General features: G+C 44.9%; 1 protein-coding gene across 11 annotated transcripts in view; it reads right to left on the bottom strand.

The window, feature by feature from the left end:
* Positions 1–18,585, bottom strand: part of TTC7B (tetratricopeptide repeat domain 7B) — a 239,125-nt gene that overhangs the window by 47,947 nt on the left and 172,593 nt on the right. For 5 of the 11 annotated variants that reach the window (XM_074327043.2, XM_074327048.2, XM_074327042.2 and 2 more), the window contains 4 exons: positions 15,932–16,029; positions 11,645–11,806; positions 9,301–9,351; positions 156–296 (listed from right to left, as the gene is read on the bottom strand). In XM_074327043.2, the coding sequence (XP_074183144.2) occupies positions 156–296; positions 9,301–9,351; positions 11,645–11,806; positions 15,932–16,029 (452 nt within the window). The remainder of the gene's footprint in view (positions 1–155; positions 297–9,300; positions 9,352–11,644; positions 11,807–15,931; positions 16,030–18,585) is intronic. The other 6 variants (XM_074327049.2, XM_074327044.2, XM_074327045.2 and 3 more) reach the window with 2 other exon arrangements.

Consider the following 18,585-nt stretch of genomic DNA (forward strand, 5'->3'; position numbering starts at 1 on the left):
GGGGGGTTTACTGTAATACCATTTTGGTGTGTGACTACAGTTTTGGTTTCTCCTGATGAAGGGCTGTAGGCCAACGAGGCAAATGCCCACAGGACCCTGCAGCCTCTGGCTGTGGGTGGGGTGGGGTGGAAGGCCCAGTGGGGGCAGAGCGGTACCTGCATGGAGCCAGATCTGTGCCAGCGTCATCCAGGGGTGCAGCGGGCCCTGCTTGGGGGCGCTGCTCTGCAGAGATGAGGCCACTTCTGACAGGGCCTGCTCCACTCTTGAGGCTGCCACCGATGTGGCATGGACAGAGCCTGTGAGAGGTTTTTGAGAAGACGGCATCAGAAGTGAAAGGACAGACCCAACCAACCAACCACCCGCCGCCTCCCACACACAGACATGAGTTCAAGACATACACACACCCCTTTCCCCAGGATGTTTCTAAGTTTTATTGTCCATAAAGATACAATGATTACAGCTGGAACCTTAGTTTCTGCCCTTGGCTTTAGCTAATCTCTTAGTCAACAACCAGAGCACATGCTATGCCCAGCGCCCCCTCCAGAAGCTCAGACTGTACCGTGTGAGTGTTGGGGGCAGGGCAGGGTATAGCTAGCACACAGCTATGACACACCTGTTAAAACATGGCATAGATAAAGTCTACACAGTGAACTTACAAAGCACCGCTCTAAGGGCCTAAATCTGGAAACAGTGTGGGGTGGAGGAAGGAGTCATCCTGGCCTCCTGGGATAGTACTTGGAGTAGATGGGGGCCATTCTCAAGACAAACCCAGCAACTTCCCATTTATTTCATTGCCTGGCCTTCAGGAGGTAGGCAACACTCCTAGATTTGGAACCATATTCTAGAACATGACTTAACTCTAGGGAAAGCACTTTTGCCCTGCGTATAAACAGAAGTCTATTCTTAAGGCTACCACCAGGCTAGTGGAGGACGGGTGACAGCAAAGGTGCCTGGGGCTCAGAAGCTGGAGCTGCCTACCTCTTACACGGATCCTACTGTTCTGAAAGGATAAGAGTGGGAGCAGACTGAGCACATTCACTGGTCAAAGGAATGTGGTGAAAGAATTTCCATTCAGAAATCGAATGAGTCATGTTTGGATACCACCTTCAAGCCAGGGCTTGTTCCCCACTCTTCCCAACATTCACTCTTGGAGGTACGGTTTCAGAACTGAGAGCAGGGGTCTCAGTTATTTCAAATTTAAAACTGTCGATATCTATATTCACTGGCAACATTCTTAATTTATAATTCATCATAAAGTTTAATATGGACATGAACATTGCAACGTCATTAGTGGTGACTATCAACTTATCAGAAGGTTTAAAACAGTGACAAGATATAAAGACAGGTGCTGACCACTGAAATAAGTCGAGTTGGTTATACTCTGGATAAGTCGAAGTTGTGAGCATAAAAGTGATTTCTGTGGGGCTTTGAAAAGCAGGGTAATTTATTCATTTTAAGAGTATTTGCAGCACTAGACTGGCCATCCATGTTGTGTTTTGGGAACAAATGAGGTTGTGTTTTGACTGTTCCAACGTGAAGGAAACATGGATTCCTCTACACACACTCAAATCCCTCGGTGGGGGTTTGGTGCACGTGAGTCACGGGAGGTAGAGGAAGCCAGAATGGGATCTACCTTCTGGGTAATCCACAGGCCGACTTGCCTGCGAGGACTAGTGATTTGCAGACATTGGTCCTGTCCAAAACGTCCATGGAGACATTTGGTCCACGCGAAAAGGTCCTTGACATTTGGTCACATTTGCTCCTATCCGAAAGGTCCATGGAGACATTTGGTCCTTGCCAAGAAGATCCTTGAAATCTGGAACCCACGGATGTTTTAAGTGTGGATGTTTTGGGAAGGACCAAGTATCAAGTAACTTTTGGCGTGCATGAAATATCTTAGAGGACACTGTGGACAGGACCAAATGTCCTGCAAGAGGACCAGCAAGAGGCGTGTGCCCCTGGGAGAGGACCGCTGCGTCCTCCAGAGTGAATGCTGTCACACAAGAAGGAGGAACTTGAGGCCCAGCTAAAAGTCACTAATTGATGCCATTCTGCTATAGGAGAACTGATAAAGTTCGGCAAAAATCAACCTCGCTTAGACAAAGTGTGTCTGACTACTTAAAAAAAAAAAAAAGTCTTAACAGCAATTTTGATTAAACTGCTGTCGATTTTGGGGGCCTTATTTTGTGTTTAACCTTTTTTATGGAAAAATCATATTTTAACTTGGATAGCAAGGACTTGACATACTTTCCCTGAGACTTTTAGTAGCAACTATCAGTTAAATCAGCGAGGTTGCTATACGTGGACATTACCTCGCTGGCTTACTTTCTCCCCATCTTGAACAGTGGTTCTCAACCTTGGCGTCACTTCAGAATCACTTGGGGATTTACAAAATTCATGAGGCCATAGCCACACCCCAGACCAACTGAATCACTAGCTCCAGGGGTGGGGCCGTGCATGTGTTTGTTAAGTCGCCCAACTGAGGCCAATATGGAGCTAAGACTGAGACCCACTGACCTGGAGAGACAGGAAGCAGATGTTACTAACATTTGGTCAAACAAAGCTTGAAGGCGTGTTCTACACGTGGCAGCCCACGTGAGCTCTCCTGCCCCACTGTAACTCAACAATCTGGGGAACAGTGTGTCTCAAGCCTCTTGGTCTCTGAATCCCTTTAGACTCTGAGAAGTTATTGAGAACACTAAAGAGATTTTGTTTGCATGAGTTATATCTATTGATATTTACCATATTAGAAATCAAAACAGACATGTTTAAAATAAACAGTCACTATTTATTTAAAAGTAACGACATACAATAAACTAGTGCTCTAGAAAAATTCTGCAAATTTTCTACCAGGTTCGTGGCTCCTGTGCTACACGGACTTGTGACTTTTGGAGGGGCTAATTTTGCTTTTTGGATTAACTGCTTTGTTTGGTCTACAAATGAACGAACCAGAACTTTTGCCAAAGTTCCTTCTCTTTGTGATATATATATACAGCTAAATTAATTCTCCTCATAAAAATGTTTCACTGTGAATTCTGGCGAAGGATGACGATGATGAGTGATAGCAGTGGTGGCTATCAGTTTTAGAGAACCTTCCATGTTTCAGGCACTGTGAGAATACATATATATATTATCTCATTTAATCTTTAAACAACTCTTTGAGGCAGGTAACAATGCTATCTGCATTGTTTAGATGACAAAATTGAGATTTAATGAGGTTATATAATTTACCCAAAGTCATATGGCCAGCAGGTGGCAAAACCAGGACTCAAACACTAGCCTGGCTCCAAATCCAGCCTTTAAATGCAGCTCTGACACCACCTCCTCCAGGAAGGCTGCTGGGACGCTTCCGTTTCTTCTCCCTATCACCGCCCTGTGAAAAGCTAGGCCTTGGGCCCTCAGTGCTCCCATAACCCCCCGTGGGTATGGTTATCACTGCATAGACCACGCTGTTTTATGTTACAGTTAATATAACTGTCTCTCCTGTTAGACTGTGTGCGGCTCTAGAAAACAGGAACCATGTCTTCTACTTAGGTATTTTCAGGGGCTAACAATGCCAGGTACGTGGTAAATACTTGTGGAATGAATGAATGAATGAATGAATGAATGAGTACTGTCAATAAACATGTCACTGTACAAAATTTAGAAGAGAGTGGTCCCTTCTTTTGGGTACTATACTCTCCTTCTCTAATAATGGCTCAGAGGCCAGAATCTTCACTGTCTCAAAGGGCTTTTCAGTGTGGCTGTCATCACATCCAACAACCTAGACTAAAAATGGCACTGCACCTCATTTAGTGACGTCCCCCATCTTGAATGTGACCAACTCATTTGAATATGGAACATAACTGAAGTTTATCAGAAATAATTTTTTCCTTCCTAGTCAACCCCTAAAAAGTTTCATAAGGGCAGAGACCCTTTGTGGTCTTAACTAGGGGTGGATATTAGAGAATTCAGATATTTATTAATAATAGCAGGGAACTAACAATACTGGTAAAATTATTTCATAGTTAATGCCTACTATTCCTGGCAATCACACAAGTGAAATTCTTGCATTGGATTAGAATTTGAAGGAAAAAAAGGATACACATCAGTATGAATCAGAATGAATGTATCTGATTAAAAAATATAACGAAAACAACTTGTATCTTACTGTGTCATAGGACTAAAACGGTACAGGTTAAAATAGCTACTGGGTGTTGATCTATGTAGGTAAACAACCAGAAATGCTAGTCTAGCTAACATAGTTTTAAAGCAACCCTTTTCTCACCAAAACAAATGTGTTCCTACAGCGTCCATGGGGTGGAGAGGATAATTACCCTAAGAAAAATGGACAAATCGAGGCTTGAAAAAGGAATTAGAGGGAAGAACATAAGACATATTTCTAATTTGAAATCTAAGGCTCTGGAGAAAGAAACTTCCTAGTCATCAGGTTCGACAGGTAAGCGATGGCGAGTGTCCCCAGCTGCGGTGCATCTCTTATTTATCACATTCATTCGAGAAGTGCTTATCACTGTTGTAACCCTGAGGGCTGAGCAGCTGCTGTGCTCCAGCAAGTCCCTGTCACAGGACACAGTGGCTCTGAAAAGCCACTATGAAACGAGAGGAACTGAGAGCTAATGCAGGCAGTGAGAGCTCGCCCTGAAATCTGGCCCAGGTTCTGTGACCTAATTGCCCCAATGGTACAGGGGGTGGGGTGGGGGAGGGCAGAGGCCCTAGAGCTGAGGAGATGGGTACTTCCTCAAGCCAACTGCTTTTTCTTCCCTCACCCAGATGCCCAAGAGGAAATGTTTGTCTTGGACACCTGATATGAAGGCAAAATGACACTTGAAGGGCTGTTCTGATCCTACACCCAGGGTTTTCATCTGGGCTCCCCTTGGACCACCCTGTCGGGGGGAAGGGGGAGGGAAGATAAGGCGAGGACCCAGGAGCTACAGTAAAGAGGCATTTCCTCACATGCCAAGAGGACCAGAAACCAAGACACCTACCCCAGGAAGCTGCGAGTCAAGCTCTGAACCCCCCCCAAACCACGGTTTTCTGACCCATGCTCCTATCATATGCCGCAGCCTGTTGAGAAACCCTGTCACAAGTAGGACACTGGGAACAGCCAGCTCAAATTGCCTTTGCAGCTGAAGCCTTTACAAAAATCCTTTTTCCAAAGCACACTATACCTGTGGTTCAGTTTCACATAGACCTTGAATGTGGCAATCACGTGGAAAGCGTATTTCACCAAAGTTCACCAAAGGGATCGTAGAGCCAACAATTTTGTTAAGCCAAAGGCATAATCAAGTATGTGATTTGGTTATGTTTGATAACCCTGAATTTTCACAAGCAGGGTCACTGAAAGCATGGCATATTTTTATATTCCAGCTGTCCTTCTGACTGGTGGCATTAAGTGGCTGCGGTCTGAAGGGAGTCCACCTTCTCTGTCCCCTCATATCTTTCACAGCATGTACAAGATAAACTGGATCTCCGATGAAACTCTGCCCACCTAGTGACTTGGCAAGCATCACAGTCCAGGAACAAGGGACAACTGTTACATAATGTGTGGAAAAAATCCTCCACCAGAGACATCAGTACACGAATCTCACATATGTGCTCAGGATTTGGGGCGGCTCTTTGCTTCCCGGTCCCAGAATTAACTCAGGAGCTTCCGGAGCATGAATATAGGACAATGATGGAGCACGTGGCCCCACCCCAAGTCCCATCTCTCTGTCACCCACATTCTCTGCCTAATGCCGCCACCGCAGACACCTGCCCTCCCTGCGTTTTTCTGAAAAGAAACAGCGGAGTCACCACTGCGAATAAACCTCTGTATTTATTTTCCCTCGGTCCTGAAGTGATTCAATGTTATCTGTCAATAGAGTTTATTCAGCTTCCAGTTCTTAGAAGCTGTGCCCTCAAAAACCATTAAAATAAGAAGGAAAAAAAAAAAAAAAAAAGCAGCAGTTCCACCTCTTAAAGGGCCTGAATACTAAATAGCAATCTAAATGACTAAGCATTCTGCCACAGAGCTGTGCTTACAATTTTTTCATTTTTAGCAGGAAAAGAATTTGTTTCTCAAGACAGGGCTTGGAAGCAAACCAGTCCAATACTGCAGACTGCTGGCAGCCCAGTGAGCCTCTCACACCTGCCACCTGTGTTAAAAACCAGTGTCCTCTGGGCTGAAGGAGGTGGCAGCTGAGGAGCTAGTGATGACTGTCTCTCACTTTTTGAAGGGAGAAGAGAGATATGAGAGTCCACTGTCACTTCAACCCTCAAATTAGGCATACTTTCTCTGTACTTTTTTTTTTTTTTACCTAATATTAAACATTTTGGTCTGTCCCCACCTCCCATGGGTGTTAGGAAAATTCCCATCTGCTGGTGGTCCTATCAAGTCCAGTCATTCTGAGGAAGCTGACTTTGGGTGGTGGGCTCCTCGAACTGCACTGTGAGATCTCCCTTCCACATTTCTAATCCCAGGAGAGCTGCCACCTCCCCTCTTGGTAGAGTGTCGACCACGTGACAAGGGCCCGGGGCTGTGGTGCCTTCACGGGCAACTGTCTGGTCCTACCCAACTCCCACCGACCATGAGGCCTCCTGCTTGTGGGTTCCTCTGATAAATAACTGTGGTCACGATGCTAGTAGAGACTCCCCTTTTTTCGCTGAGTGGAAAAGAGATTAAGACAGCCAAACAAATCAGGACAGCCAAACCCACGGTCCCCAGACGAGGTCACAATTTCCAAATGACTTTAACAGAGTATCAAGCACAGTTTAAACCTGACAGGATGTGTCTTCTCCTGAAAGGGGAAAGTTCTTTCCAGGGAAAGCTTTAGGGAAGGATCCCATAAAGCAGGGAGAGGCTGGGATATGTGGTCACCAGTGGGCATGCGGGGGCGGCCCAGCAGGCTGCTGGCTGGTGTTGGCAGGGCCAGGCGGTCACACGGAAGCGTGGAGGGAAGACGTTCACATGCATGCGGGAAGATGCCAGCTGTCAGCAAGCCGCACCCTGGCTTTGGCTGGAGACAGTACCTTCTGGAGGACCACACTGGGCAGGTGCTCCCACCCCCATTGAAACCCTCCCTGGACACACAGTTCAGGACGCTGTGTGTCTGGACTGAAGTGCCCCTCTGTCTGGGGAAGGCTGTGTTTATCTCTGAATGTGCGGGAACAGCTTCCCAGGTTTGGGCGGAATTCTAATTACTGGACATAGACTCCTGAACTTCTATCTGAGAGCCAGTTATTATTGACCTGTCAATCTCCTAAAATCCCGTTCAATCTTATTTAAAGACACCACAGAACTAATTAAGGAGACTTTAATTTAATTAAAATAACAAGAAAAGGTCTTTGTTTGAATCATTAGAGGTGAATTTCTCAAATTGCCACCCCTCTAAGGCCGAGGGGTCATCAATAGAGGACTGTTCCATATATAGATGAAAAGAAACCTCTTAAGCGGGAGCAGAGGGTGAAATCGACCCCCTGACTAGTCACTTCCTGATTATGACGTACATTTTTGAATGTTAGAAAATGCAAAGTCAATAACAAAATGCCGGCCATAATGGAAAGAGAAAAAAGGACTTCCGTGAATTTATTTCTCAACCTATTGCATTTGAGAGGTGTGTTTTTTCATTAGCCTGTTTACTCTCTTCTCCCTGTTTTGCATTCCTAAAGAAAGCAGCATTTTCACCAGAACCAGTGATATGAAAAACTGAGCCAAGAACCCGAATCGGCCTTCGTGATTTTAGCACATTCTTGGAGAAGAGACTAAAACGTGAACACACATTTTTCTCCAAAATGATGACTCAAGAATGGGGGGCGCCGAGGGTCCTCAAGTCTAAGCAGTGCTGGGCATGTGGAGAGAGCCCTGTGTGGCTGTGTTCCAGTGCGGCTCTTTCCACTGGCGGGTCACCTTCCCCTGGGAGCCCCAGCTGCCTGGGCTGCAGCTCGGGGAGTAGGGTACCCGACTTAGGCCTGAAATCGGGATCACTTAGCAGCAAACCATAAAGGCACGTGTGGACAGAAGAATTAGTAAACTTACGTCTTCACAGAAGAGGAAACTAAGGCCCAGGGAGATTAAGTGAGTTGCCTGGGTCCCTCTGCAGAACTGGCCCTTGAACCAGGTTTCCTGACCTTTGAGAGAGTTGGAGCTGCTTCTATGGAAAATAGAGAGTACAAGTACCTTGTATAAACACATCAAGCCTCAGGAAAAAAATATGAAGCCTGACTGTAACTACCAAGGGCTGGCTGCTTGATGACTTGAATGTAACCTGACTTTCTGAAAGTCAAATCTTTTTAAGGAATCTGCGGAGTCTGATATTGAAAGGACCCTGGCAATGAAATTTTTTTTTCGCCCTGAAAAACCCTAACGTGAGGACAATACCACACATACCTCTTTTCTGTTATGGACTTTTTAAAAAAAAAAATAAAGTCACTGCTAGGCTGAGCTGGATTTCAGAGGGGAAATCAACTCCCTGGGGTATGTTTGCCAGAAGCAGTAACGACTCAGACCTCAAGCACATTGGCTCATTATACCCTTTAGCATTTCCCAAGATGCAGTCCCTGAAACAGTGATTCCACAGGGTGGAAAATGATGAAATCAGCTGGGGAACACTGGGTCAAAGTGAAGAGAGCCTTGAAGTTTTTTAAACTGCTGGACTTCTCAGAGCCTTTAATGTACTAATGTGAACTGTGAGTCTCTAGGAGGGAGATGCACTATTTGCCCAAAATATCTGACCAGGGAAATCAGTGGTCTGAGAAACAGGCCTTGGAAATGTGATAATTCACTAATGTGTTAAAAGAACACTGCCGAAAACACTAGGCCTCCACCCAGGGAATTGCTTCATCTCCTCTAAATCTTGGTAGATGTAGATAAAGTTTTATGATGTCTGTTTAGCTTATTTTAGGAAAATTAATGATCAGAATTGCTCTTCTATGGAGCAATAATGGTTGAACTGGAAAGGAATCTCAAGATTGAACTGGTTGCCTCTACCCCAAATTTACAGGCAATCCACACCGGGGAGACGGGTGCCCACACTTCTCACCCACTGCACACACTTCTCACCCACGGCCTTTTCCCTGCATTGCCTCCTTCTGTAGTCCTTCCCACACAAGTACTGCCTCCTCAGCATTTAAACCCAAGCTGCAGCGGAAGCGTGAGAATCCCAGGAGAGATGAGCCCCAGGTGGCAGGGTGGGCAGGCAGGTGGAAGCTCAACATTCCCGACAATCAACAACCAACAACCACAACACACATTCCAGGGTGGAGGGAAGCGTGATTCTGGAGACGCCTCAGAGAGGTTAACAGATAGATTGGTAAACTACTTACTAACTGAAAAAAGGGAGGGAAAACCATGAAAGTATACATCTGGAGAGTTGCCTTGGAACAACAAATCAAACCAAAAATTAAAACCAAGAAACAAAACATTTGAAAAATCAAAATTAAGGCTAAAAAAGCAAATAGAGTTCTAATAACCTTCCAACTGTAAGTCTGGCTGTCTGGAATCAGGTTTCAATTCAAATGGGACACATTTCCCCACTAGCAATGATTTTTGTTTTGTTTTTTTTTAAACCAAAGAACGGCCAACTGGGCATTCCCCTCTGTATTTTAAATGCTCGCCCAACACATGACAGCTGAACAATTCATGTAACGTGTTTTGTTTCCAGGGCGGGAAATTCCAAAGGGAAGCAGAAAGTAATCAAACAGTTTTCAGGTCTTTCCACATATTAACTCTATGATTCAACAGTTTGTAGGGCTGGGCTAGTTTTCATTTCTGTTAGGTCAAAGGATTGGAGGGAGAAAGTCATAAAACTTTAGGTCTTAGCTATCTGTCCTAATGGAAAGAGTTGGGATTCAAATTCATAGCAACTTTAATTAGGAAATTCTATATGTCTCAGCAATGTGTGGTATGTTTTCCCCTTCTCTAACTAATGGGCACTTCAGTCTTAGTTAAACTACCTGGTAACTGGCTAGTTCCTCCCTAAGGATGGAAGACGAGCTGCACAAAATACAGACAAATGAACACTGCCTAGGACGTAGTACATTCAGCAAAAAGCCCAGTGGGTGCTCACCGCCCTGACAGTTTACTAATTAATTTGACATAAGTGCCTCATTGGATGAGACAGGACTTCGATTTTAAAGGAACACAGGATCCCTGGGATGCAATGCGATAAATACTGGCAGGGCGTGGAGGTTGGTGGGTTTGTTGTGCCCACAAGAGTGGACGGGGCAGTGGGAACATATAAAGTTCTTCTAGAACAGTCAGAGCCCATTTAATGATTTAAAAAACTGGTCAAAAGTCAATGCAAAAAACAATTTTTCTGGAAGAACTGAAGCTGGCAATTGCCCCTAGGCATTGTTTTAAGGGAAAATGTCTATTTTAAGAAGTGGATTAAAAACAACATGAGCAGTTTATAAGCATTCTCTTCATCTTCCATTTCATAAAAACTGGGGTTGCCATTAAGGCCAAGGTCAGAACACCGAGTATGCAGACAAGTAAGGTCATCGTGTTTGTTGGTTTGGCTGATGTGTTTTAGGTGATAGCCTCATTCTGGCCCTGACTGTGTGTGTGTGTGTGTGTGTGTGTGTGTGTGTGTGTGTGTGTGTGTAACACAGCAGGTTAGCCATACGAAAGATGAACACTTTAGAGAAAGTAAGTAGTCCTTTCTGGCAATGATCTTTTGTTCAGTATATAACTGAGCATTTGGAACAAAGATGAGCCCTTAGAAATCATGAATATAGAGATTAAATTTTCTGGCAGTGCTGCTGGTAAAGTGAACATTATTAAATAAAACCAGGGTGCACTCTCCTGGTGAGATCCATATTTAAGTCCCATTTAAGGACTTCATCAACCGCTGTTTCATTTTAATACAGGGATTTTGTTTTCATTGACATGTTCCCCGACATCCTAAAACGGACTTTCAAATTTCTCTATTACCTAAAAGCAGGATTAGATTAAAATAATGCTCCGTTTTTCTACATAGTTTCATGACACAAATCCCACATTTTCCTTCCTTGGAAAGGGAAAACAATTTATAACAGTTTTTCACAATGTGGTGCCTACCCCACTGGCACTAGAATGGTAAGAAGACGTTTATAAATGCAGATTCCTGGGCTCCACCTCGGGCCTACCAAACTCTGGGGTGGGCCCCAGAGGAGCTGCAGTTTTCAAAGCTTTCTGTGTGGTTTCAGTGCACACAGAGAACCACGTATTTCAAAGGCATATGGTCATTATCTTTAGAATACTAGCTTGATTACCATAGACTTGTCGAATCAATTTCTAAACTGGAACCCAGAAATATTTAGGAATAAATTATCATTGGCCAATTGTTCTAATTTGCCTTTTTCAAAAACAGAATTTTGATGTATTTATATCAACTCTAGGAAAGCAAGAAGTACCCGAGGACTAGGAGCAGTATTCTAGAAAAGCTTCTATTTATTCTGCTCCAAACAGGTTTCCTTTCCTTTCCAAAGAGGAGGCTGGAACTTGGGCACCAATATCTCCTCCTGCCCCAAACAGCTTTTGGATTTTCAAATTAGCAAGGATTTCTGCTCAGATGGATTTGAGGCAGTTTCTTATCCAGCTTATCAGTTAGGAAGATTATCAGAAAATGAAACATCAGGCAAATGAAGCAGGTCTAACAAGAAAGGAAAAACCATAAACCATGTTTACACAGAGAGTGTTCCTGGCGGGGGCCTGGGTCACTGAATGACTGGGCTGCTGGGGGCCACACAAAGGTATCGGGTTTGGGATGAGAATGAAGATGAGAAGATACAAACAGGTGGAGAGGAGATTCGTTTCTTGAAAGAGAAGAAGAGGAGGAGGAATCTGACACTAAAAAAGTGAAAGAGAAAAAAAAAAAGGATAAAGGCAAAAAAAAAAAAAAACCTTTAGAAACACAAAGAAAAAAATAAACTAGGTTTTAATATACTCACATAAGCTGCAAAGAAAATGAGGTCATGTAATACACAATCATTCCTCTACTTGACAATAGAATACAAGTGTTTTTTGACAATAGAATACAAGTGTTACTTGAAGAAAACCAATTGGTTGTTTTTCCACTGGTTATTTAATTGTTCTGCCACAACACCATGGGATAAAAATAACTCAGATTTACCTGAGCCCAGATTCAGCAGGATGTTCCACTGAAAAGAACACATCTTTAATCTATAACATCCAGGACATTCTGAAGGAAACTATTTGCTTTGCAGTTGGAAAGGGTTAGAACTTGACTTTTCTTAGATTTGTTTTTTTATGAGAGGCACTTACGTAAAGCTTATTTGAAAACTAAGGATTTCCTAGGTTTAGATACTAAGGTGCAACAAGATACCACAGTCCCAGCATACTGAGAATAGCGTGCTAAGTTTTCTGAGCTGGTCTGTGGTGGGGTGCATTGGCTGGGCTCTTGAGAAGGAAGCCATGGCTGCCTCCTTCGTGTCTTACACCTGGAGAGACACCCAGCGATGGGGAGACCACCTCCGAGACACCACCCAGACAAAATAGACCAAATTTTCAAGTTCATGGAATGATTTTGCTTTGGATAGGTGACCAGTAATATCTACCAGTGATTAAAGATAAATCCCCTTATTCCACATCCTGTTTCTAAGGCCAAAGGAAGAAAAACAGTGTTTCATCTTCTATTTAAGGAACTACCAGCTATTCTAGAGAAAGGACGATGACTCATGGCTTTGCAGTTACGACTGTCACCCCATCGGATTCCTCTTTTTTGATGGCGGGGACCATCAGATGACAGAGGTGGGGGGCAGGAGAGCCAGAGGTGGTATCAGAAGGGAAATCATGTTCTTCAAGGAGGGCTTTTTCAGTTCGCCACATTCATTTCATAAAAACAATGTCCACTCTATTAGCCACAGTGGACTGGCCAGTCCAAAGCTTCTGGGCATGGGTTCCCCTTATGTGATTCTACAGATCTGCATATGGGACAGTTTCAGAGGTGGGAAACCATATGCTAGTTAATTAACCACTTCCAAAATCATGCAACTGAACTTGCACTTAATAATGACCTAGATGTGTAATAATGGTATCGTGCTTACATTTTTAAATAGTTCTTATCTGTGTGACACATATGCTGAAATTGTGAATGTGAGATATGATATCTGGGATGTTCTTTAAAATACTTTACAAAACTACGTGTCGGCTAAGAGAGATGAATGGAAGATAGAATGCTAATTGCTGAAGGCTGGCGGTAGGCACATGGGGATTCATATATATTTTGCATATCTGAAATTTTCCACAATAGAAAATTAAAAAATAAACAGGAAATACATTTTAGTTCTGGAATATAAAAACAAGTGACCCAAGAGGGCCTGTGGCTTCACAAAGGAGTCAGTGTACACAGTGAGCGAGTCAGAACTGGCAGGTTCACGGCCAGAGAAGTTCGCCGTGGCTTTGGCCACGGTCCTTGCTGATGCAGACACTGTATGGCTTTGCTCGTGTCGCTTTGCTCGTGCCCTTTAAAGTAGGGGGGATCCTCAGGACATGCTATGAAGTGAAAAATGTCGCGTGCTGAACAGCATATGGACCATGCAATTTTTATGTAAGGGGACATGGGAAATAATATCTATGCTTATTTGCATGAAAAAAAAACACTGGAAGGGTGAACAGAAAAGCTAATAAAAACGGTTACCTTTTGGGAAAGACGAGATGGAGGGGCAGGGACAGAAGCAAAACTTCTCTGTACCTTCTGAGTTAGAGTTAACAAAACCTGTGGGTCATTTGCAAGACAGGCCGTCCCCACAGGTGTAAAGTAAGAATGCGCTGGCCTCCTGCACTGGCCTACTGAGCTGAACTTACAGTACTGGGTTTTAGTAATCAAGATGGAGGCATTTTTGTCCACTTTAAGGTGAGCTTCCCCAATTTTTAAGTCTCTTTGATTGAAAGGATCATTTCAGAATGTTTTATTCTCATTTACAACCCGCCTGCAATCAATAAGGCCTGCTAACGGGGCCTCCATTTTTCTGATTCCCTGGCCTTCTGAGTAAGTAACTGTTGGTGTGTAAACCAACAGTGTGGGGCTCTGGGGCCAGGGCTGGTGAAAGGAGCCTCAGAGGGGTTCCTGTGGACAGTACAACCACAACAAGCACAAGAAAATGGTCACTGGCCAGTGCCCGGCACGCTGTGGTTTTCTCCTATTACTCAAGGGCGCCTCCACCAGCAATCCAGACTCCAACCCCGTGGGCTCCTGAAGTGAGTGAAAGAGCAGAGGGCATCAACACCACTAAGGACAAGGGGGCAGCGACCCCGACTGTGCCACATAGACACACCTCACCTGGACACTATGGCATCTGAGAAGGTTTAACCTAAGAAGGAGACTCCTGAGGGCTCTGGGGAACATGTCCCAAGGGGCGGAGGGGAGCATGGATAACAAGGGCCTCACTCACTTTCTGCCGCTATCTGTATTCAATGTGATGTGATTTCAAGTCTTGGGGAAATTAAGGTCCATGCCAGAGGAGGAAAAGGGGTCTGAATTTAGTATGACTGTTCTCACAGGACCCTGGGGAGGGGCTGCAGGAGGGAAACAGCCCTGGGCAGCCACAGCAGCTGAATCGGCATCACCTCCTCTTCTCTGGGGCCTCTCCTTGCAGGGGCTCGTCCTGACAGCCTGACCTTCCCTTTCCAGCCACGAGATGGTTAGCCGTGTCTCCAGCAGGACGGGACGGATCCACGAGCAGCACTTTGCTGGGCGATTGCAAGTCAGAGTCTGGCTAGCTTGCATGCAGTCTAAGCCCCCCAAGGACTGCTGATCAACCTCTCCAGGGGTCGGGCCATTGCAGGGGGAGATTTTCTCTATGGCTCAGTCAGTCCGCGTTTTGAGCAGTGGCTGCCAGCTATGTGAAACTGCCCTCATTTGCGATTTGTGCTGCTCCCAACCAATGCCCAGTGCTCTTTTGACCTAGGAGCCCCAGGGCCCTGGGATTACATTTCTTAAGCCAACTTTAAATTGGTAAAAGGGAGCCTGGCACAGAGCTGCAGTCCACAGGCAGCTGCAAGGACGGGCCTGCGTATCACACCTGGTTCCCAGAGGCCCTCGCTCTCCCACCCCAGCTGAGGATTTTCCAGGAGATGGCTGTGTATGCCTCACGGCCGCTCTCTAGCTTTCTTTGGAAGGGCTTGGTCAAGAGCTGGGACCTGGCACAAGGGCAGAAGAAGCTGGAGGCTCCCTCATGATGCCAGCCCATAAAAGACCAGGCACACCCAGGTAGAGATTAAGCCTCACACAGGCCCCTAGGCAGCGGGAGAAGCAACAGAACCAGGTTCCAACCGCACTGACATTACTTTTGAGGCTCAAGGCAGAGTGAATTTCTTTACATTTTGTGGGTCTGTCGAGTCCTCCAAATTGCCACTGAATAGTTGGTATCACTATTAGAATTACATGTTTGGAGAGTTGGAAATTACAGAAGTATATTTATTCCTCTGCACTTAGGCAAATGGGGAAACACAAATGCCGAGGTGTAAACATTTGCTCCGAGGCAGGGAGTGCACAGGCCGCCATATGGGACCTGTAGAATCAGAAGCTCGGAACCCACCTGCCTCCCTACAGGGTCTTTTGCTGGATGTATGTGTGTTCATATGTGCAACTAATTAGAAATCAAAACCTCGGTTTCAGTAAGGTCTGAAATCTAAAGCAAGAGGGAGAAACAGAAAAGCAGAGGGGGGAAGCTTGATGGAGATGGGAACAATCTAATTTTAGTTTGAATTTTAGGCTCCAAGAGTAAGGGGAAAAATAGATTTCAAAGAGTTCTGTTGGGCATGCAATATTACTTCCTCCACTGTGAACAGATACTTGAGAAAGACACTGAAGAAAACGCATCTTAATTGAGAGTTTAACCAATCTGCATGAGAATTTTCCCAACCCCAGTCCCTGGCTGTCTTCACCCCACATCTCTTGGGGCCGTGCCCGCAGTCAAGGCCACTCCATCCCCTCTGGCTATTTATTCTCACCTGTCTCAGGATCGCTGAAGTCTGGCAAAGTGATTGTATTAAGCTGTCGTCTGTCAGCAATGGTTCTATCTAAGAGGCTGCTCCCACGTCCGGAATCACTGCAAAACACAGCTACAAATGTCAGTCATTTGAAGGGTGGGCGGGGAGGAAACAAAATCAACCAATACCAACTCCTGAAATGCGTTTTTGCTGTCCTTCAGCACCTTTCCATTGATTACAAGGCATCCTGCTTCCTGCTCGGCCTGGGCTGGGATTCCTTTCAGCATTCAATACCACAAACACGGCTTAAACCACATCCACAGACTCTTGCTAATTTTAGCCTCTCTTGAATCATTATAAGATATAAAAATGAAAACTACAAGCCAGGCTGTCTATCCACTTTGCAGCGGAAAATGGCATTCTATGCTGCGAAGTCTGAGAACTCATAAACCCCAACCAAGCTCAAGTAGTTCTTACGAACCCGGGACACTCGACACCAGTGTTTGCAGTCCTGGCTGCACAGGAGAATCACCCAGGGTGCTTCTAAAAAACACCGATGGCCAGGTCCCACTCCAGCACACTGAAAGACCCACAGAATTCCTGGGGCAGTCAGCATTTTTCAGAGCTCCCCAGATGGTTCTAATGTATAGCCGGATTCGAGAACCCCTGGCCCCTACTTTTCAAAGGGCGAGCACAGTCATGGCCTCATTTGGGTCTCAGAACAGGCCTTTCAGATAATTGCATGGCTGATACTCCTTCCTGTATAACAGGTGAGGAACAGGAGGTGTGAGGTCACAAAATGAGCTGGAGCTAAAGCCTCCATCCAAGCCTCCTGAGCTGCAGAAGGTCGGGTGGAAAGAAGACAGCAGGCTTCTGGCGCCAGACGGCAGACAGGTGCCCTCCCCGCTTCCCGCTCCTGTGGCCGACTTGCTCCCACACACAGGGCCACATCAGGCCTCACTGGAATGAAACAGTTAAGGGACCTTAGCTCATACAGACCCTTGTTTCTTGTTTTGTTTTTAATGCTAAGAAGCAAAAACAATCGCAGTCTTCTTTTTTCCTCCATCATGATATTCCATAAGAGAGGCTCCAAAAAGAAGCGTATCTGTCTCTTGAGCTTTGAGTCCTTAATGTTTTTCTTTGAACCTTTTTTTTTTTTCAATCTGGGGGCTCTAAGAGTGATATTTTTTTTTTTTAAAGAAGTTCAAATTCTACAATAAAGGGACACAATTTCCTTCCTCTAGGCAGCTGTTGCTAAAAGTGGTTACAAACAAGATTTGGTATGAAACTTAATATGGTCTCCAGGCTGCAATTCCCACATTCAGTGATATAGTTAGAGAAATCCGCAGGAAACAGAAGGAAACTTGCTTTAGTTACAGACTACTTGTCAGCCTATACCTATTACATCGTTGGGTACATGTTTTTTGGAAACTGTTCTATTAATTATTTCCACAACTAGAAACAATACATATTTCTGAGCAGAAAGCAACATAAACATCCATGCAAATTTTCATCAATCACATTACTGACTAAATATTTCTAGCATTGCTCTGTTCATGTACGTGTTTTTTAATGTAAACATTACCAAAAATATTACAAAAAAAATCTGAATATTGCAAAGGCTTTCCACTTAGGAGTTTTCCAGAAGACATTATCTCAAAATAGAGTGCTAATTTTCATCACCTTGGGGATTCCAGGACACAGCACCATGAGGTATTGGCTTGCCTGGCTTTTTGGTGGACCAAATCTGAGGACGTGGATCAGAAATGTCTGTTTCAGCCATAATCCTGCAGGCTTTTCATCTCACCAAGTTTCAGAGCACAGGGTTGGCTGCCATGTGTGATGCTGGGTCCTGGAACACAGCTGGGAGTGTGGGTTCTTATCTTACATCAACCTCTAACAATTAGTCCCTTTGGGCTAGGCCACTTTCCCTGTGCCTCAGTGACTTCCTTGTCCGATGAGGATAAGGATTATCTTCCTATATAGAACCGTGTAAACTGAGGTCATGAGGCTTCGGAGGAGTTATAACTCCTCGGCACGTGCCAGGTGTCATTATAAACACATATACCTACAAACATGCACCTGAGGTTCCTCAGGCTGGCTAATTTTGCCAGACAACTTACTGTCAGCCTTCTGTTGTAATGGTAGGTATGGGGAAGCTGAGGTAAGGACCTCCTGCAACTCCCAAGTTCGAAACCCCAACTGAAACCAAAAACTTAACCTGTGGGGCGGCTGGATGGCTCAGTTGGTTAGAGCACGGGCTCTGAATGACAGGGTCACTGGTTTGATTCCCACATGGGCCAGTGAGCTGCACCTTCCACAACTAGATTGAAGACAATGAGCTGCCACTGAGCTGCCGGAGGGGCGGCCAGATGGCTCAGTTGGTTAGAGTGCGAGCTCTCAACAACAAGGTTGCCGATTCAATTCCCACATGGGATGGTGAGCTGCGCCCCCTGGAACTAAAGATTGAAAATAGCGACTGGACTTGGAACTGATGGGCCCTGGAGTAACACACTATCCCCCAATATTCCCCAATAAAATTTATTAAAAAAAAACAACCCTTAACTTGTGAACTTCACCAACCGATAACAGCAGCATCTATTTCCCCTCAACCTGCTGAAACTATATTCAGTTACCTTCCTTAGTTTATCATCCATAGTTCCTTTTGAGAATAG

Source organism: Rhinolophus sinicus, chromosome 3 (genome assembly GCF_057876585.1).
Source record: "Rhinolophus sinicus isolate RSI-liver-muscle chromosome 3, RSI-T2T, whole genome shotgun sequence".
Classification (NCBI taxonomy): domain Eukaryota; kingdom Metazoa; phylum Chordata; class Mammalia; order Chiroptera; family Rhinolophidae; genus Rhinolophus; species Rhinolophus sinicus.